The following is a 16,990-nucleotide window of genomic DNA, read 5'->3' as shown; positions in this document are numbered from 1 at the left end:
CCATAATAACTATTTCTTCAGTGCTTTCTATGGTAGATTTTTCAACTCAGAATTAAGATGACTACGGAGGAGCTCCACAGTACATTCCCCAGTACAGAAAGCCATTCTGTTTTCTGGATGCTGCCTATGACAAACAGTGCCCTGGTTCTTTTGTGCTGCAAAAACTAGAGTGATTGTATGCGATACAGCTGCCAAGATGACAACCCAGTGTGATTATTAATAGGTAATGCCTAACATCTGTTAAAGAAAGGCTGTCAAATCTGGCTGGCAACTCCTCACGTCTCAGTCGTGTAACTTGTCAACGTGTGCTTTTTCTCCATAGTATAAGGCAACTCTGATGAACTGCAAAATGCACTTCACAGGAGGTTCAGTTGCAAGCGGATGCCAGCTCTCACTGTTCATCTGGAGACGTACACGCTGTGTGAACACAGTAAAGAACTGATTTCTGAATTTAGAAATCAAAGCACAGCAGGTTTACTGTTTTCTTTAACTGGCAGTAGAAGCAATGCATGGGTGCAGTGAGCACACGCTTGTTAAGTACCAAAATGGCACAGGGTCTTAAAGTTATTTGGTTTCTTGAGATCCCCCAGACTGTGGCTCATCACTCCTCGCCTGCAGCAGCCAGAGCAGGTCTCTGTGAGTAAGCCCCCTGCCTAGCACAGAATGTGTCAGTGAGTATCTGTTAACACATATCACGGGAGGTTGAAGTGCAAAACAAGAACATTTCTCTCAGTTGCATGTAGATAGCCAGATTTTTTTTATTATTATTTCAAGGGACACAATTTCAGTTCCTTTCCTTAGCAGTGAAAAGGCTGTTCCTGTCATGAGCAGACACAGGTCTGCCCTGTTAATGATGTCAAAGGAAAAAAAAACTCATGGCAGAGTCAATTGCAAAGCTTTTATCGTCAGCACTTTTTATCAGGACAACGCTGCACTTGGAATACCACTAACTCTCGAGGGCTTGTTCTAACATGTTCTCATCCACCACTTTGTGAGGAAGAGTCACCTTGAGGGCAGTGTTGTCTTTCATTGCTTGGCAGATCGTTTCGTATGCGTAGTCATTACCCGACCAGCAGCGTCTGGCGACCTGTCAGACCAGAAAACCAATGAGTGTAAAAATCACACATTTCCCTTGCCACGTCCCACTTTGTGCGATATCTGTGCAAACATTGGCGGCCAATTTCATCACAATAAATCAGCTCTCTGCCAGTCTCTAGTTCCCTTATTGTCTTTTTTAAAGGCTACTTCATTGCTAGGAGTGGTGTTTGGATGGACTTGGTATGTTTTCATGCAGATAGCATTGCTGGGCTGATTGCATTGGTGGAGCCAGGTTTATAAGCTTCACAGAATTCCCTCTCTACAAAACACTCTGTACCCCATCCCAGCTCTGTACAACTTGCAGTTGCGTTAGATAACAACATGACTTAAACAACTGATACTGTTTTAGTTGGATAAATATTTAAAAGGGTAAATTTCACTCTGTGCATTTTCAAAATACAAAATCAAGAGGCCAGATTCTCAGCCTGCATGTGTGAAGCTCCACGGACAGGGAACTAGAAGCCCTTCTGCATTTTGGCCTGCGTAAAGAAAAGTTTGCCAGATGAAGAAAAGCGACAAGAACAAAGGAAGGAGTACTTACAAGGAACCAAGCACTTCCCTGTATTCAGTGCCTTACAGTTCTCTGCATTATGAATCGTGTATCAGTGTGTGAAACATGCAGACCCAAAAGTCTTCAAGCAAAAAAAAAAAACCCTTGGTTCCAACTCAGCAAAAATAGTCAAGCATTTGATTAACGTAAGGCTAATAAGAAGTTCTCAGGATCACAGTGATAACAGTTAGAAATGACCTTTCACATCAACAAGTCAATTTCCCTGCCCCTCACCTATGATTACTCCTGGCAGTGTATTTCAAGGGTACACTGCAGTTTCTTTTCAGTCTCATGCCTAACGTGGGTGATGTTCCCAGACACATATGTGGAGGAGGAGGGCTTTTGCTTGCAGTAAACAGAGCAGCAAAAGATTTATTGGGTTTTTAAAAGGCTGTGATACACAATGCTCACTAGGGGTTTGTCTTCATTGCTCTAATGTACAAATTAATATCATCGTCTTCCTCCTTCCTCTGTGGTTTAGTAAAGGTAATTCAGATCTGAGACAGGGAATATCGTCAAATAATTCTCTTTTAAAGACACTTATATCGAGAAGCTAGGAAGAAACTAAAGTGAATGTATATAATGAGTTTTGCTTACTCCATTGGAAACATCCCAGCTGAGCATCATCTTAGCTCGTTCTTCAGCCTCTTTGGACCCATCCAAAACCAGGCCAAATCCCCCATTGATCACTTCACCCCTAAAAAAAATAAATAGAAATGCAAGAATTCAAATTAAAAGAACTCAGTCCCACAAAACATCGTGGGTTTGATCAGCTGCACTGGAAGAAGGATGAGAATACTGTACAAATGGCGCTGAGTGGCACTGACAGCAACCTTCCATACAAAAAATACTCCTGATGGAATAGAGAGTTACTTATCTCTGTAGTTTGAAGGTTAAGCTTTTTGTGTTCTCTGTGCTAGAGCCTGCTGTATCCATGGGATTGCTTACTGAGGCAGACAGATGGATATATTCATATTCTCTCAGGTCAAACACAAGCGTGTTTTATGAACAAAGTCTTAAGCACTACTTTGCACACATCTGCCTCCATCATTTCAAAAACACTCATTTCTCTACGAGATACCTGGATGTGTAGAGACCGCAGTGCCAACATTGCTGGCAGCAGGTTTATTGGTAGAAGAACAGAAATACACTACAAACTAACAGACTGTACATGGGAGAAATATCAGTCTGGTTTTAAAAGGACAAGGGAAACAGAGAAAAACATCTTGTCTCACTTCAAAACCCAGTCTGCTCAAGTTCCTGTTTGGTTGCATATGGTGAGTTCAGCTGGAAAAGTACTGGTCACTGTAAATCCGTAAGAGACTTCTGGCATTGTAACTCAGCATCAGGAGTGCTGATGGTGCATATCTTACTACAGCAACACGTGGCAGGGCAGACTAAAGGAGGTTCTGGAGGCCGGATCTTGCCCTCTGTATTTTGTAGTTAATATAATGAACTTCAAATAGCATCAGGCATACCTGTGAGTCAGACAGACTTGGGTGTCCTCCAGCCCAGACAAGAATAATTTATTATTTTCCTGTACTTACTTGAGCTACTTGGAAAATGGGAAAACGATGCTGCCCTGGAGCCTCACAGACTTGAGATCTGAACCCAGAACTCACATTTCCCCCTTCTCACTGGAATGCAGCATATTTATGTGATGCTAATTCCCTTCCACTCGTTACACATACTACCTGTGTGACAAGTAGGACCTTACCACATCGCTGAGAAAAGAACTTTGAGCTCCAGCTCTCACAGTCTCCATACCTTTCTCTTAATTCCTTCAACTTTGCTATTATTAGATAAACCGCTGTTATAAACACGTGCTGTTGAACAGCACACTTTTCTTGTAACTGACAGTTCTCACAGCAGAATGTCAGCAGATGAATTGGAATTTCCTTCTTTAGCAAGAAAATTTCAATCATGTTTCCAGTTGGTATGTTTGAATGTTGTAAGCTCTGACACTAAATGATTCTTTTCGATCGACGCTCAACAGTGACATGAACAGCTCTTATTGTGAGAAATCTTTAATTGAGCTCTTAGTCTCGCTTGGGGATGAGGACAGGCATCCAAACATCCACACTTCCTGCCATTCCTGCTTTTAGAATCAGTGATGTCACCACAATGCAGTTGGGATCACAGTACGATCGCACCTCAGGGCAGCTCACTGAAGGTACCAGACAGAAAGAGGCCTCCTCAGTGATGCTTTATGAAGATTTGCCACATTGGCAGATGATGTTCTATCAGTGGCAGAGATCCCTCCTGTGCACAGCATCCCACAGAGCATCCTTTGAAGCTGAGGCATGAACAGTGAGTGTCTGATCTCAGTTGCACTCCATAAATTCAGAGTCTCTCCATCAATTTCCACAGAGTTACTCCAGTGGAAATCACTATCACTCATCAGAATCTGTCCCACTGTCTAAAAGTCACTCAAATCGAATGCCAGTGTTTGTTAGAATGGATTCTCCAGCAAAGCCTCTCACTTTTAAAGGGGAGCTTTCTGCCTTCATTAGCATTGGGTCACATTTTCAGGTAATTAAAGAAACATGTGGCATTTTGACCTGAGCTACCTCCTATAATTTCCAGATGTCTCCTTCCAATGTGATCAAAGAAAACAAGGCCTCTCACACAAACAAGATGTCACACCATCAGCAGCGCAATTCAATCCTTAAATTACTTCTGCCTTCTTGTCACTACAGGTTACTCAGACCCCGCACTAATATTTATTCTGAAAAAAAAAAAAAAAAAGCAGGCAGCAAGAAATGAATAACATTCATTTCCAGTAATCATAGTCAAGACTGTGTTAATCTTAAGTCTCTCAAACAGCACATGATGCAGATTCCAGCTAAATGAATATTAATCCTGCTTTTTTTTTTTCCTCTTTGCCCCACAAGGCTATAGCACAGAATATCCAACCAGGTGAAATACATTCCTCCGGTCTCATACAGAAGAAACAGCAGCTCTGTCAGCAGCTCCAGACAAGCCCAACTTCTGCGGGGTGGACTGGGAGCTGGACACAGTGCAATGCCTGTTTCTGATCTCCTGAAACAGAAATAGTTCAATGACAACTTGATTTCCTTCTGATTACACACCTGTGCACACAGGTAGAAGCTTCCACATGCACTAGCACACCCCCAGATCAGCAGACAAAAAGATTTCACCAGGCACGTGGAGATTTCTTCATGGCGATGGCAAAGTCAGCTGTATTTTTACCTCCCTAGAATAAGCAAACCCATCCTAAAACCTAAAAGCATCCGTCCTTGTAGCAAGGAAAGACGTCTGTAATGGTTGGGAGATGGTTTTGCTTCTTTTCTCACCTTCAAATTGTTCTTCTTTCTCTCCTTAGAAGGCAAAGGGGTGAAGGTTTAACTGTCCAGGTCGGTGCTGGGATTAGTTAACCCGAACAGAACCACCTGTCCTGCATGACTTTCAGGACTCTGCAGGCCATATCTAATGCCACATCCTTGTTGCCACGTCTGAGTCCCAGCATGGAGGCTTACTAAGGCTCGTGCAGAGATGGGCCTAACTTTCAGGCTCCCCATTGCTCACTGAAGCACAATTTAATCACACATGCTGTGACCACTCCTGAGAAGAAGGTGAGCAGATACTGTTCCACACTGACAACCCTAAGCACCCATGGGAAGCGGTTAAGAAGATCATGAAGCCCTGCTTTTCTATGGATATTTTGATTTCAGGGAATAGCCACACGCTAATTTTCCAGTTCATTACACAGATGACAGCACCTTTGCTCTGATTTCAGGGATTGCTTCCTTCCAACTGTGCAGCATAAGGAGCTAGGAGTCAGGGCAGCCCCACCGTTCAGCCAGCCTGAGCTGCTCGTAGGGCTAGGAATGTGCAGGAGGGATTGGCTTTGCAGAGGTGAGAGGGAATGAGGTCATTTGTATCCTCTGGATTTCGACAGAGCATCATCGATGCACAGAAGAACACTCGAGGCAATTACTCAGTCGTTTCTATCAATTGTAATAATCACCATGAAAATACTCAATATTTTGCACAACAGTCATTGGAAAGTGTTTCACTTGGATTCCAGAAGCAGATATTTTAAAAGGCAAAATTCAGCTGAAGCCATTCAGGAAGATCTAGTCCACTACCATCTCAAGTCTGCCACCGAGGTGATCAGAGTAAGCAGATATTCTGGAATGCACTCTCCACTCAGAATTAGGAAGTGGTGAATAAAGTCCTGATTATTGTGGTGGTTATTGCTAACATCAGTAAAGTCAGGTTTTTCACTGCACCCGTATAAGCCCTCGGGGTTTTCTTATCCCATTGTTCAGTTTTGCTCTTGTATACCCCCCATCCAAGTTACTCCACTAAAAAAAAAAATATCAAAGGAGTTAGGGTACGGGGAGGGAACTCTCGCTCTGAGCTGAAGAATTTTTCTAGCTCCAGCTCATCTGGATGAGGAATAATTATCATCAAATGTCTCTGAGGATAACATCTGCAACAAGTTCTTTAGTTTGCTGCTGTTAGCATGTTCCAGAACTGGATGAAACTGTGAAGAGAGAGGGATCACTACAGGATTTCATAGAAGGCTGTCTCTATTTGGCTACATCAAAAAATGAAGATGTGGTTGCGGTCTTTTGCGCTGCCAAGCGCAAGCAAGGGGAGAAAGAAGACTGGGGGTCTGCTGGCACCCGAGCTGCTTTGTATCAACAACCCCTCGTTGCACTTTAGCACATGGGCATTTATATTGGGGTCCTAAGGTCACAGATTTAAATATAGCTTAAGGGGAAACCTAAGCATAATCCATCCACTAACACTCTGACTGTGCATGTGTGAAGACAACTTTGGAAGTGGGATCTGTTCAAGAGAACCACGGCAGACTGTCCTCGTTTGGCAAATTAAGTTATCCAAACTGTGCTGTGGCCAGTGTCCCAAACACTTTTTCTTGACATATGGAAATGAATTAAAAGAGCCCCATACAGAACTACACTTCACCTTATAATGCATCCATTCAGCCCCCGTCTCCAAACCCGCCCTTCCAAATTCACAGCACCATACTACACCAGTGGTATAGTATACAGCTCCCCTCCTGTGTCTCACTCCTCCCCCAGCAGCAATAACTGCATTCAGAATCCAGCTTTAGAGTCACCAACAAGTTCTCACCAGCCAACTCCACCACCGTTGTGCAAGGCAACCCAGGTTGCTCCTCGGAACGCATCTCCTACGAAGTTTTGTACCGCCATGTCTAGGAGGAGAGGAAAGGAGTTACCACAGTTCTGCCAGGCTGCATCTGTTTTCTGTTGCACTGCTCGCCTCCTTCCACTGTGGCACTGTGATGGCAGCATTCTCTGGCCACAGAGGACTTTGCCCTGGACCTGCTGAAATCACACAGGATGTTTCTTTTATTTTAAATACGAAGGAAAATAATTCAACTGGAATTTGTCAAACGCGTTGTTTCTGCTGGTACATTCATTAGAGTTCCACATCTTCAGTACAATTTGTGCTAAAGGATGTACCCCAAAAGAGGTAAAAACAGAGAGCAGTGATATAAAATTTACTGAAGACATTTACGTGGATTTCATTCACAAGCAATAGATCATTTAGTTGCTTTTAGTATCAAAAATACACTAGCACAGTACTCACACTGGTCGCATTTGTAGACCCATAGTTGGTGTATATTTGATGGGAAAATGAGTTTACTTGAGCACTAACCTATGCTAAACCCTGTCAAAAGCCCCATTATGGCATCTTTTCTCTGGCATTATGTCACTTTAATAACCCAATTATCATAATTACAGAGCTGTCAGGAAGGAATGGGAGATATTCGGTCCCCTATATTCTTAACACGTACAGTATTCTTCCTCAGCCAGTAGGTGATAAGAACAGGGGCTGGAAAAGGAGCAAAGCAAGTGGGATAACGATGTAATAATGTCATGCTCCTTGGCGCCGATAAAGGTCACTAACTGTGCAAATAAATACCTGCACTGAAACACTTGGCAGAGCAGCAGCAGCCCATGTTTGACAAGGCACTTAGTGCAGAACAAAATTACACAGGCAAAGACTTGAAAGTTCTTCTGTGCCGGAGAGGAACCAATTCCAACTGACTCAAATGTGGTGTTAGGACAGCAGGAAGGGAGGGAGAGAAGAGAAAGGAAGAGCTGAGATGTAAGGTGTTCTTTAATTACCTCCAGAGGCTCACTGGGTAAGACAGTTGGGCTTGGTTTCAAAGACCAGCAGAATTGGTGGTCAACAGATTTGGAAAAGCCCTAGTAGAGGGCAGGTAGTTCACGTAACTCAGGTGATTCAGAGAAAAACCAGGTGGCATAGCAAGCAATTGGGTTTAGCAGGCCTTGTTTCTGTTGCCCTCTCCTGGGGGCACTGCCTGGTGTTTATTAAATGGTTGAGCCCCTTGGTGGAGGTATCCATTTGAATTGCTGTTCTCTGCAGCTTGGCAGAAACAAGCATTATTTCAGGCCTGTATCCATCTGGCACACTGCAACCAGCAATGTTCACAAAAAAAAACCAAAGTGGGACTGATGGGCACTGCTAAAAGCCTCACTTCATCAGGCAGCCCATTTAAGATAGCAGGGAACTTTTCTCCCTACCCTAGAGTCATAATTTGTTTCTATGACAAATTTCCAGTCCTAATGGCAGCTGTTCAGTATTCCCAGCTACCTCAATCATGTGCTCTTCTACAGCAACTTGCATCCTCCTGTCTTGAGTCATTTGATGACTGTCAGTTCACAGCATGTGAAAACACTACTGGGCTAAAGTTATTACCATAATTTCCACTTCACGGATGGAAAATTGAGACTTAAGTTAAGAAATGTTCAGTGCTTCACTCATGATTTCACATCTGAGATCTGTTGGGTTTATTTTTTCTAAAGCACTGTCTCATTTCTTAGTTCAGGTCACAAATGTAGAATTAAAGGCTCATTTTGAACAGCAAATGTACATAATTTGCCCACAGTTGCACTGTGAGTGAGCAACAAGGAATGGAATCTGCTCCAGAACTCCTGACTTCATTCTTGTGCTTTTTAGTATCTAAGTGTGCTCCTGCATGATCAGGAAAGTTCCTTTCAGAAACTCCAGACTTCTCCTGAATCCCTGAGCAATGAACGAACAGAACCACAAGTCTTGTTCTAAGCAAAATGCTATTTAAGATCTCATTTTGATTTAGTGAATCCCAAGGAAGCCCTGCCATAACCCCACTCAGATCACTTCTTGGAAAGACAGAGGGGCAAAGTTAAAATCAAACGAAGTGCAGTTCTCTAAGAAAAAACACTCTCCATCTGTGTTCAGGTAAATCTGATACATCTTCACTGAATTTTCAGCACTCTTCTGAGCCCTTCCTATTTCACTAGCTCCACATTCATTTCTCTATTACTTAACTACTGTGTCAAGTTCACAGGAAGTCTGATTAACTGGGATTAAAGGGTTGAACAAAGATATTTTATGACAGTGAATATACGCATCTCAAAGCAGTTGCCTTTTTTTTCCTGTAAGACAAGTCCCAGATGCCCTGCTGACCTGCACAGAAGGCTGATCCGTCATAAATGTTCGATGTTTCTCTGTAGGGACTGTCAGTCCCACTCACATCGTGGTGATCTCGGCTGAGGACCACTGGAGCCTGCAAAAGCCAAGGACAGGTAGATGGAGTCTTTTATGGGCTGTCAATGCCACCATGGCTCATCTTTTGCTGAATTTGCTTCTACTGGAAGTCATTACAAATCACAGCTTTGTCCCATCTCCTAAACCCCCAACCTCCTCCTTCCCCTGCTATCCATTTACTACAAGAGGAATACTGACGTGCTGTTCATGACAGCCATCATCATTTCATACATGAGAACAGGGGTTTTTATGTAAATGGCATCCTCAGAAGAGAGGAGGAGAACAGAAACAGTGTGGCTGTTTCACCTGAAAGCTCTCTGCTGAAATGGCAAAAATATTTCAGTTTGCAAGAACTCATTCAAAAATAGATTGTTTTCCAAGCAACCATAAACAAATAAATGTTTCTTTCATTCTTTTGGAAGACTTCGAGGCTATAAATAAGGCAGCAATGAGAATTAGCATTCTCATACAGATGGAGCAAGCCCATTCTTGATCTGGAATTTAACTGACAGCATAATCTAGATCAGTTTGTGGGGTTTTGTTACCCGTGGCCACGCACAGGGGTTCTGTAGGAGTTGCTCCCTCTCTAGGCATGGCGTGGTCTGGAATTAGCCAGCTCTGTTTTACACTGGCATTGGATTAGAAAATAACTGAAACTAGATACGAGCACCCAGCTTCCAAGAGGGGCAACGGAGATTTGAAGAAACACAAAAAAGGACAAAATCTGAAGGGCCTGGGATTTTGACCTTGTCAGTTGTCGCTCTGAGGGGGTTCTCTGCCTGATCAGTTTTGCTTTTTAAGATTAGCTTGCAGTGACGTTCATTTTGAATCCTGAGAAGGTCAACAGCTCAATGTTTGAAATATTTTAACAAACATTATCCAAGTAACAAAAACATAGACCTTTCCTTGATGGAATCCATTCTAAGTTTGTCTTGAAATTGCCTCTTTTAAAAAGCTAATTATTGTAGTTTGGCTGTAAAAGAGATGGAAATGAAAGAGTGGACGTGCCTAGATCTGACACTGCCATATACTCAGTCACAAAACAGCAGGGCACCGATGAAGGCTATGAACAGAGATTGCAATCTTCCATAAAACTTTCACCATCCAGAGAAGGAACGGAACAGGAATTTGAATCAAATCAGCAGAGGTTACTGACTGATCTGAATGTTGCAAACTCACAGCAGTTCAGCTGTTGCAGAAATTTCTTCTATTAAACACCACTATTTGCCCTAATTCATTTTTCCCCTCCATGCTACAGAATCACGGCTTACACTGTACCTGTAGATGTTCAAATACAAAATAAGGCAAATTCCCAATGTGAAATAAAACATTTTAGTTTCTAGACGTGCCCATTCTGTTATATAACACGATGCTGATTGCTGACTGAGAGGAGAACTGAATAAGCTAACTGAATCCATGTAAATAATGGGAGGCATTTCTGCTCTTACTGGCAGAAGCTCTCTCCTTTCCCACCTGCCACCCCAGTATCAGATAGGAAACACAATTACCAGACCACATCAAGAGGAAAAAAGCAGACCTTAATCCTTCCTTCGGCAATTGCTCGATTAATAGCTACTGCTATGGACACACGGCCCCTCTGATCAGAATATAAGATCCTAGCTTGAGATCCAACAACCTACAAAATAAGAAAAGCCATAGTGATAAGGTTCTCTGTGCAACCAGCTTATCTTCAGGCACCAGATAAATGTCGTCAGAGGATCGTCTCCTTCTGTAGGAAAAAATACAGATTATTTGTTCATTAACTTCCAGCTTCCAGAAAATAGAAATTAGGGCTCCTCTTTGAACAGTTATCTCTGCTCACACAATCTGTTAGATGTATTCCTGTAATCAGCTGCTACTGTCCAATAAATCCCACTTTTTAAATCAACCTGATTGCTAGACTATCAACAAACCCTTATCAGCAGCTGAGAAGCAGACATTTGGAATTGGTGGTGGGCTGGAAATTGAAAAAGAGTGTACAGAGAAATACAAAGAATGCAAAGAACATCTGTCCTGCACAGCTATGCTTCTCTTCAGCCTTTACTCCACAGACCAGTCTGGTTTCCAGATAAGGAGAGCATGTGTAAGCCCTTCTGTGTTACCAGTTGCTTCACAGTGAGAGCCTGCTTTTAAAGAAATACAAAGGATGCTTCACCGCCATCCTGCTTCCCATAACACAAAATACAGTTTTGGAAAGGGTGCTGGGAACTGCAGGTCTGGGGAGGTTGGGCCAAGCGAATGGCAAAAAAGACACTTTGAATGGTGCTGAAAGGCAGTTCCAGACAAGGTAGAGGATGAATATTGCCCTATTTCACACCAGATATAAGGATCTCTGAACATTTCCAGATGAGGAGGTGAAGGGAACGAACTGTTTCAGCTCACCCTAAAGCTGTGCTGTGAAGAGATGCTTGAGTTATCAGTTGTATTTACTGCCTGTGTTTTCATTCAGACCCGTTCCTACTTTTCATTCCAGCATTGTGAACTGTCTGGACCAGGAGCAGTCATTTGCTCTGAGGGAGTCTGTGCACTTACCAAGCTGTGCCTCCCAGCTTCCCGAATCCAGCGGATGTTGTCATGGTACTGCTGCCTCACAGATGTGCTCACTTGCAAGGGAAAGCAAGGAAGAAATAGCTTTTGAAAATGAATGCAATATGCTCTAAATTAAGTTCAATTCTTCTGATAGCACTTGCAAGTCATATTCCTGCTCTCAGATACAAGCATACACGTAGGATGTGCTGCATTGAGTCCTCTTTGCAGCCAATGCTGTAACTTACAAAATATATTTAGAGGAAGGTATGAGACGCTGTGCAGGAGGCAGCTGGAATAATAGCTCTCATTCAGATATTTAGCAAACTAAATTAAACCTTGAAATATGGGTTGCACATCAGTCCACCGCTGGTGACCTGGCCTGCTGCCTACTAAACACCAAAACCATTTCTGAGTCTTAGTTAAGTTAGAAACTTTAGTGAACTTTAAGATCCAAGATCACTTTAGTGATATTGGGTACCACAGTTCAACGTATCAGGTAATAAATAACTCATCTGACCATCAGAAATTCTCAGAAGCAGCTGGATATATATAGCAAGGATGAGTTACACTGGCACTTGGGATGTAGAGTTATAGCACTGTAATTGCTCTATACTGAATTGAGCACATGAATGTTCTGATCCCAAGATAAACCTGAGGTTCCTTATCCTACAAACTGAATTACGTTGCCTCATATTACCATGGAGCACAAACTGCACAGAATGTATAATGGATTAGTGACTCTGTATAAATCCACCCTGCGCCTTGTTTAGGCAGGTATACTAACTGAGGAGAGCACTGGATACAACTTCAACCACTCTCCAGCCTTTATAACTGGGCCAAGCTGGCATGCTCCCTGCCACTTCCCATCTCACCATTTTTCGAGTCAAATTGCAGTGTACAAATGACTTACCTGTGAAAGTCATACTGGAGTAACTGAACACTGCTAATTTGAAATTGCCCCAGGTTAATTGAGAAGTGTTTCCATTAAGCAACAGTACCAAATATCTATAGTAAAACTAGAACAATTCTGGGCTAAACACAGCATTAAAGAGAAACGCAAAATACATTCATTCTTGAGGAGACAGTCCTTCCATGCAGAGTTTTAACAATCCTAAAAGGACCTGTCAGTGCTTTATGGGTTGGTTCCAAATGAGCTTCTAAACGCCACAATGAGGATTAACATGCCAGCTCTCAGAGTCCCGGGGAGTGAAAGATGAAACATCTGCTTGCTTAGAAAACAAAAGTGAGTAGAATTCCTTTCTGGCATTTTTATAAGCTCTCTCAGAATACTTGTTGCTTTTTATACCCCTCAGTGCACTGACTTATGGAAAAGATCCATCTGCTAATCCTATAGAACATCTCTAGAAGGGAAGCCAGAGGAGCAAACCAGCTGCAAGGACATGCCAACACTACATCTGTCTCCCACAGCCAGCTCCAATAAACAGCTATATTCTCTGTCCTAAACTGTGGTGTTGTCCAATTTGGATTTCATCTGTTATCCCTGGAGAAGGGAAGAATCTTCTCTTTTATTTGGTTTTCCTCTCTGCAGCTGAGAATCTTAAAGCTTCTTCTAGAAAGAGCTTACTTGAGCAGAAGGGATGAAGAGCTAAACTACTGCCAGGCCCCAGACCCACACCTCGACAGCAATCTCTTTCTAATTCAAGCAGCTACTGTGTTAATTCTGGCATTTCACAGGCATTTCTCTACTTATTTAGGCTTTGAAAGATACTAGAAGGTATTGCACTCAGGAATAGCAATCGTCAACATCTCCCTTTTGATCTTGGGAGATCAAAATCAATTACAATTAACAGCTCAGCCTTCAAACTGCCACAGGGGCAGAAAATATGAATTATGCTCCAATCATCAGTGCCACATCTCCTGCACAAAGGCTAACCTAAAAGCTCAGGTAGCTCAGAAGTGGAAGCAGATAAAACCATACAGAATTTTCTCAATCTGTGAGGACAAAGCATAACAATTCACCTCCCCAAAAGGAGAAGATGAGTTAACAACAGATTTGAAGCCAGGTCCTAAGTTTAGACTTGGAATGCAATAGACGTCAGCTCTCTGGAGTTTTTTTTTTTCAACCATCATAACAGATCCTTTTACAAAACTCAAAGGCAGGTTCAGATTTTAAATACATATGTATGAGAGAATATCCAGACCCTAGAATTTGGCCCAAGCTCAGATCCCCCAGGGAGCAAGACAGCAAGCACAACAGTTATGAATGTGAATCCATGAATGGCTGTTTACTTTCTGGCCAAATTCTGTTTCTCTCTTCCCACTGTCCTGCCAAACACAGCAGAAAATCAAATAATAGCATTGCCCTTAGGCCTGTTTTCACCTGTTGGGATTTTAAAGTGTCATTTTTCATATTCTTTATATTAAGAGTATATATGCCAGAGCACAACTTATTTTTAACAAAAATTCTCTCCTCAGCTCTATATTAATATCTATAGAAGCACCCACGTACCATCAAACACATAGTAACTGATTCATTTCCTAGTCTTGCAGTGCAAACCATCCCAAAAGTCACGTATCTGTTCCATCTTGAGAATAGATAACTAGCAATTTTAATGAGACAAAAACTGCTGCAAGTTTTTGAAGGCACTGCAGTACTGGATTTCACCTTCCCTTCAACTTCAACAGGAGGCCATGTTTAAAAACATGAAAATTTTAACATCCACAGAACAGAGGAGGCACTTCAGGGTCACAGCATTAGAAAACACCTCACGCTCCAGTGCCATTTCTTCAAGATAATAATTAAAGAAAATTTAAGAACATAGATGGAGCTGACAACCTTGGAGTCAGACCCAATCCATCAGCAAGTCACGTCTTGCAAAGTAGTATTAAGGCTGATGTCCTTCCTTGTTATAGGAAAATAATAGCAGTATTATTTCCAATGAGAAATACATTTGAGTGTGGTACAACCCTACGATGCCAACCACTCCACAACAAATAAAAAAATACTTAACCTTTTATTTATACTTCAGTGATATCTTTTATGAAATAAGTAGAAAACATTTCAATATAAAAAGCAGGAAGAAATAAATTATCAGATGGAAATATGCTCTCCTACAATGCAATCTGGATTTGCAAACCATTTCTTTCTGATCCCTCCCTAACTCCAAGGAGCACAAACCTCCCATGTGTGGAAACAGAAGAGCACAGAACTCCAGTGCTCCAGGACAGTGACGCTTTTAAAACTCAGAATCTGATGTCCAACTACTGTGAAAGCAAAGACAGGGAAAGCAGTAGAACTTCCCGCTGTAATCTTGGAGACTGGGATTCAGCTTGCTAACAGTTAGCTTTGTTCTGTTCCTATTCATAAATGGTGTAACTGCAGCAGCTCGCTTCTAGTGACGTGGAACAATGTAATTCCTAGGCAGTAAAGCAGTATACACAACATGTATTCTAGATTCCACTCACTGATGGAGCCAATCAGCTGCTGCTTCAACAAATAAAAAACCTTTGGACCTCAAAATTGTAATCACGAATAAATGACACTGGATGGAGCACCAGGCCCAATGAAACTTGGGTTTCCTTCAACTCATCTCCTTTCTAATCTCTTACAAACCTCTAGACTCATATCCCTCATGCCTCTGAGAGAAGCAGCAGAGCAACTTGACTCCTTCACATAACTCATGGAGACCTGATGAAAGATACCATTTGCCTTGAAGATTCAAAGTGACAAAATCTAAGAAAACAACAAAAGATCGTGATAGTTGTGGGGATCAATAACATCTCTAGGTGGTGTTTGTTACCTACTGGTTATAACCCTTACAGGAATTTGGGGAACAACAACATCTCCTGCCCACGTGGAAGAGGCAAGAGTCTGCTTGCCGTGGCTTCAGCCAAAAGCCATCATGCTGCACAGTTCTGACCACTTTTCTCTCCAAAAGCACTCCCAATGATGAGGGTACATGATGTTGCCTTACCTCCTCGACGAATTGAGTCCTCCAGCACTGACATAGCAATTGAGTCAGTGGTGGCAAGGTCCTGTGGGTCACCTGAGGTACAAACCCAGCGGAATGGCCCAAATCCCAGGGAAAAAATGTCCCTGAGAAGAAAACAGTCTTCATTAAGAGATGGTTGAAATTCTTTCTTTATTTATCCTGGCTGCTAGCAGTGCTTTTCTTTCATTAGCTGGAGGCAGAAGAATTTCAAACATTTTCAATGAACTAATCTAAACAGAAACATCAGGAGCCATTAACTAATTAAACAGCGATGTTTCATATAGTCACTGACAGGAACGTAAAAATACAGTCAGACCACCATTTTGACAGGAACATTGGAGTGTTTGATCAAACAAGTGCATCATCAGATGAATTGCAATTTCTCTTCTGTTTCACACAGTGTACTTTCTTTGTTGGCTGGTCTTTTCCTCCTTAAGCCAGGCTAACTCTGAGTGCACCACTATTAGACAACTCTAGTTCTGAACAAGCACCCAAGTCCAGAAATTTGCTGCCCACATTGCTTACACAGTCTGGTGGGTGCCTTACTTTACATTCATGCCTTTATTCACATACTGTAGACAAGTCAGATGTAAAAAGGTGCTGCAGCCCAGTCCTTCAACAGACATCCTGAACTCATCTCTTTCTACAGAGAGGGCATGGGCAACTTGGGTGAGGAACGCAGCTGGTGACACAAGCAGAAGAGAGCCCTGTTTCAGATAGGCACAGGGTCTAATGACTTGGATTTAAGCTCCACTCCTCCAAATAGACAAGCTTTTAATTTCCAACACCTGGAGGTGAAGTTGCATAGAGTTACAGGTTGAGGCCATGACTTGACTATTCTCTTGGGTAGAGCTGCTTAAGGAAAACTGATGCAACTATTCATGTAAGGAAATGAAGATGAAGAGTTTTCATCTGGCAGTGTTTTAGCTTATTGTTCAGACATCTGGTGTCTGTTTTCATATGACTCTTTAATCCTAAAAAGAATAAAGCTTGACACCAAATTATCAAGACTTGTCATGTTATTCACTTCAGAACATTAGCAGAACACCTCTGCTATCAGAGCCTCCCACTAACCACACAACATGTCCCTCTAGGCCTGGCAATTCTTTTTCCCTGTTTGAATGGAAATTGTGAGGAGTAGCTCTACTGAAACCAATAGAAAAGATGAGGATGATGCTTATGGCCTACAGGACATCTTCCTAAGAATCACTGGGCACTAATCCAAAGTGGAATAACTCTGACATAACTCCTGCGAGACCAAGTTTACTACTGCTACTGTTATCTC

The 16,990-nt window shown here is 42.3% G+C and overlaps 1 protein-coding gene across 2 annotated transcripts in view; it reads right to left on the bottom strand.

The window, feature by feature from the left end:
* Window positions 1–744: 744 nt before the first annotated feature.
* The window catches only part of UROC1 (urocanate hydratase 1), a 33,409-nt gene continuing 17,163 nt past the window's right edge, over window positions 745–16,990 (bottom strand). For both annotated transcript variants that reach the window (XM_065749348.1, XM_065749349.1), the window contains exons 14-20: window positions 15,688–15,809; window positions 11,756–11,826; window positions 10,761–10,859; window positions 9,143–9,242; window positions 6,776–6,857; window positions 2,246–2,345; window positions 745–1,087 (exon numbers count right to left, since the gene is read on the bottom strand). In XM_065749348.1, coding sequence (XP_065605420.1) covers window positions 947–1,087; window positions 2,246–2,345; window positions 6,776–6,857; window positions 9,143–9,242; window positions 10,761–10,859; window positions 11,756–11,826; window positions 15,688–15,809 — 715 coding nt within the window. In that variant the 3' untranslated portion in view covers window positions 745–946. The remainder of the gene's footprint in view (window positions 1,088–2,245; window positions 2,346–6,775; window positions 6,858–9,142; window positions 9,243–10,760; window positions 10,860–11,755; window positions 11,827–15,687; window positions 15,810–16,990) is intronic.

This window comes from Cyrtonyx montezumae, unplaced genomic scaffold (genome assembly GCF_038088225.1).
Source record: "Cyrtonyx montezumae isolate F1298 unplaced genomic scaffold, pur_monq_1.0 scaffold_6, whole genome shotgun sequence".
Classification (NCBI taxonomy): domain Eukaryota; kingdom Metazoa; phylum Chordata; class Aves; order Galliformes; family Odontophoridae; genus Cyrtonyx; species Cyrtonyx montezumae.
This window is presented reverse-complemented; position numbering and strand designations above follow the sequence as displayed.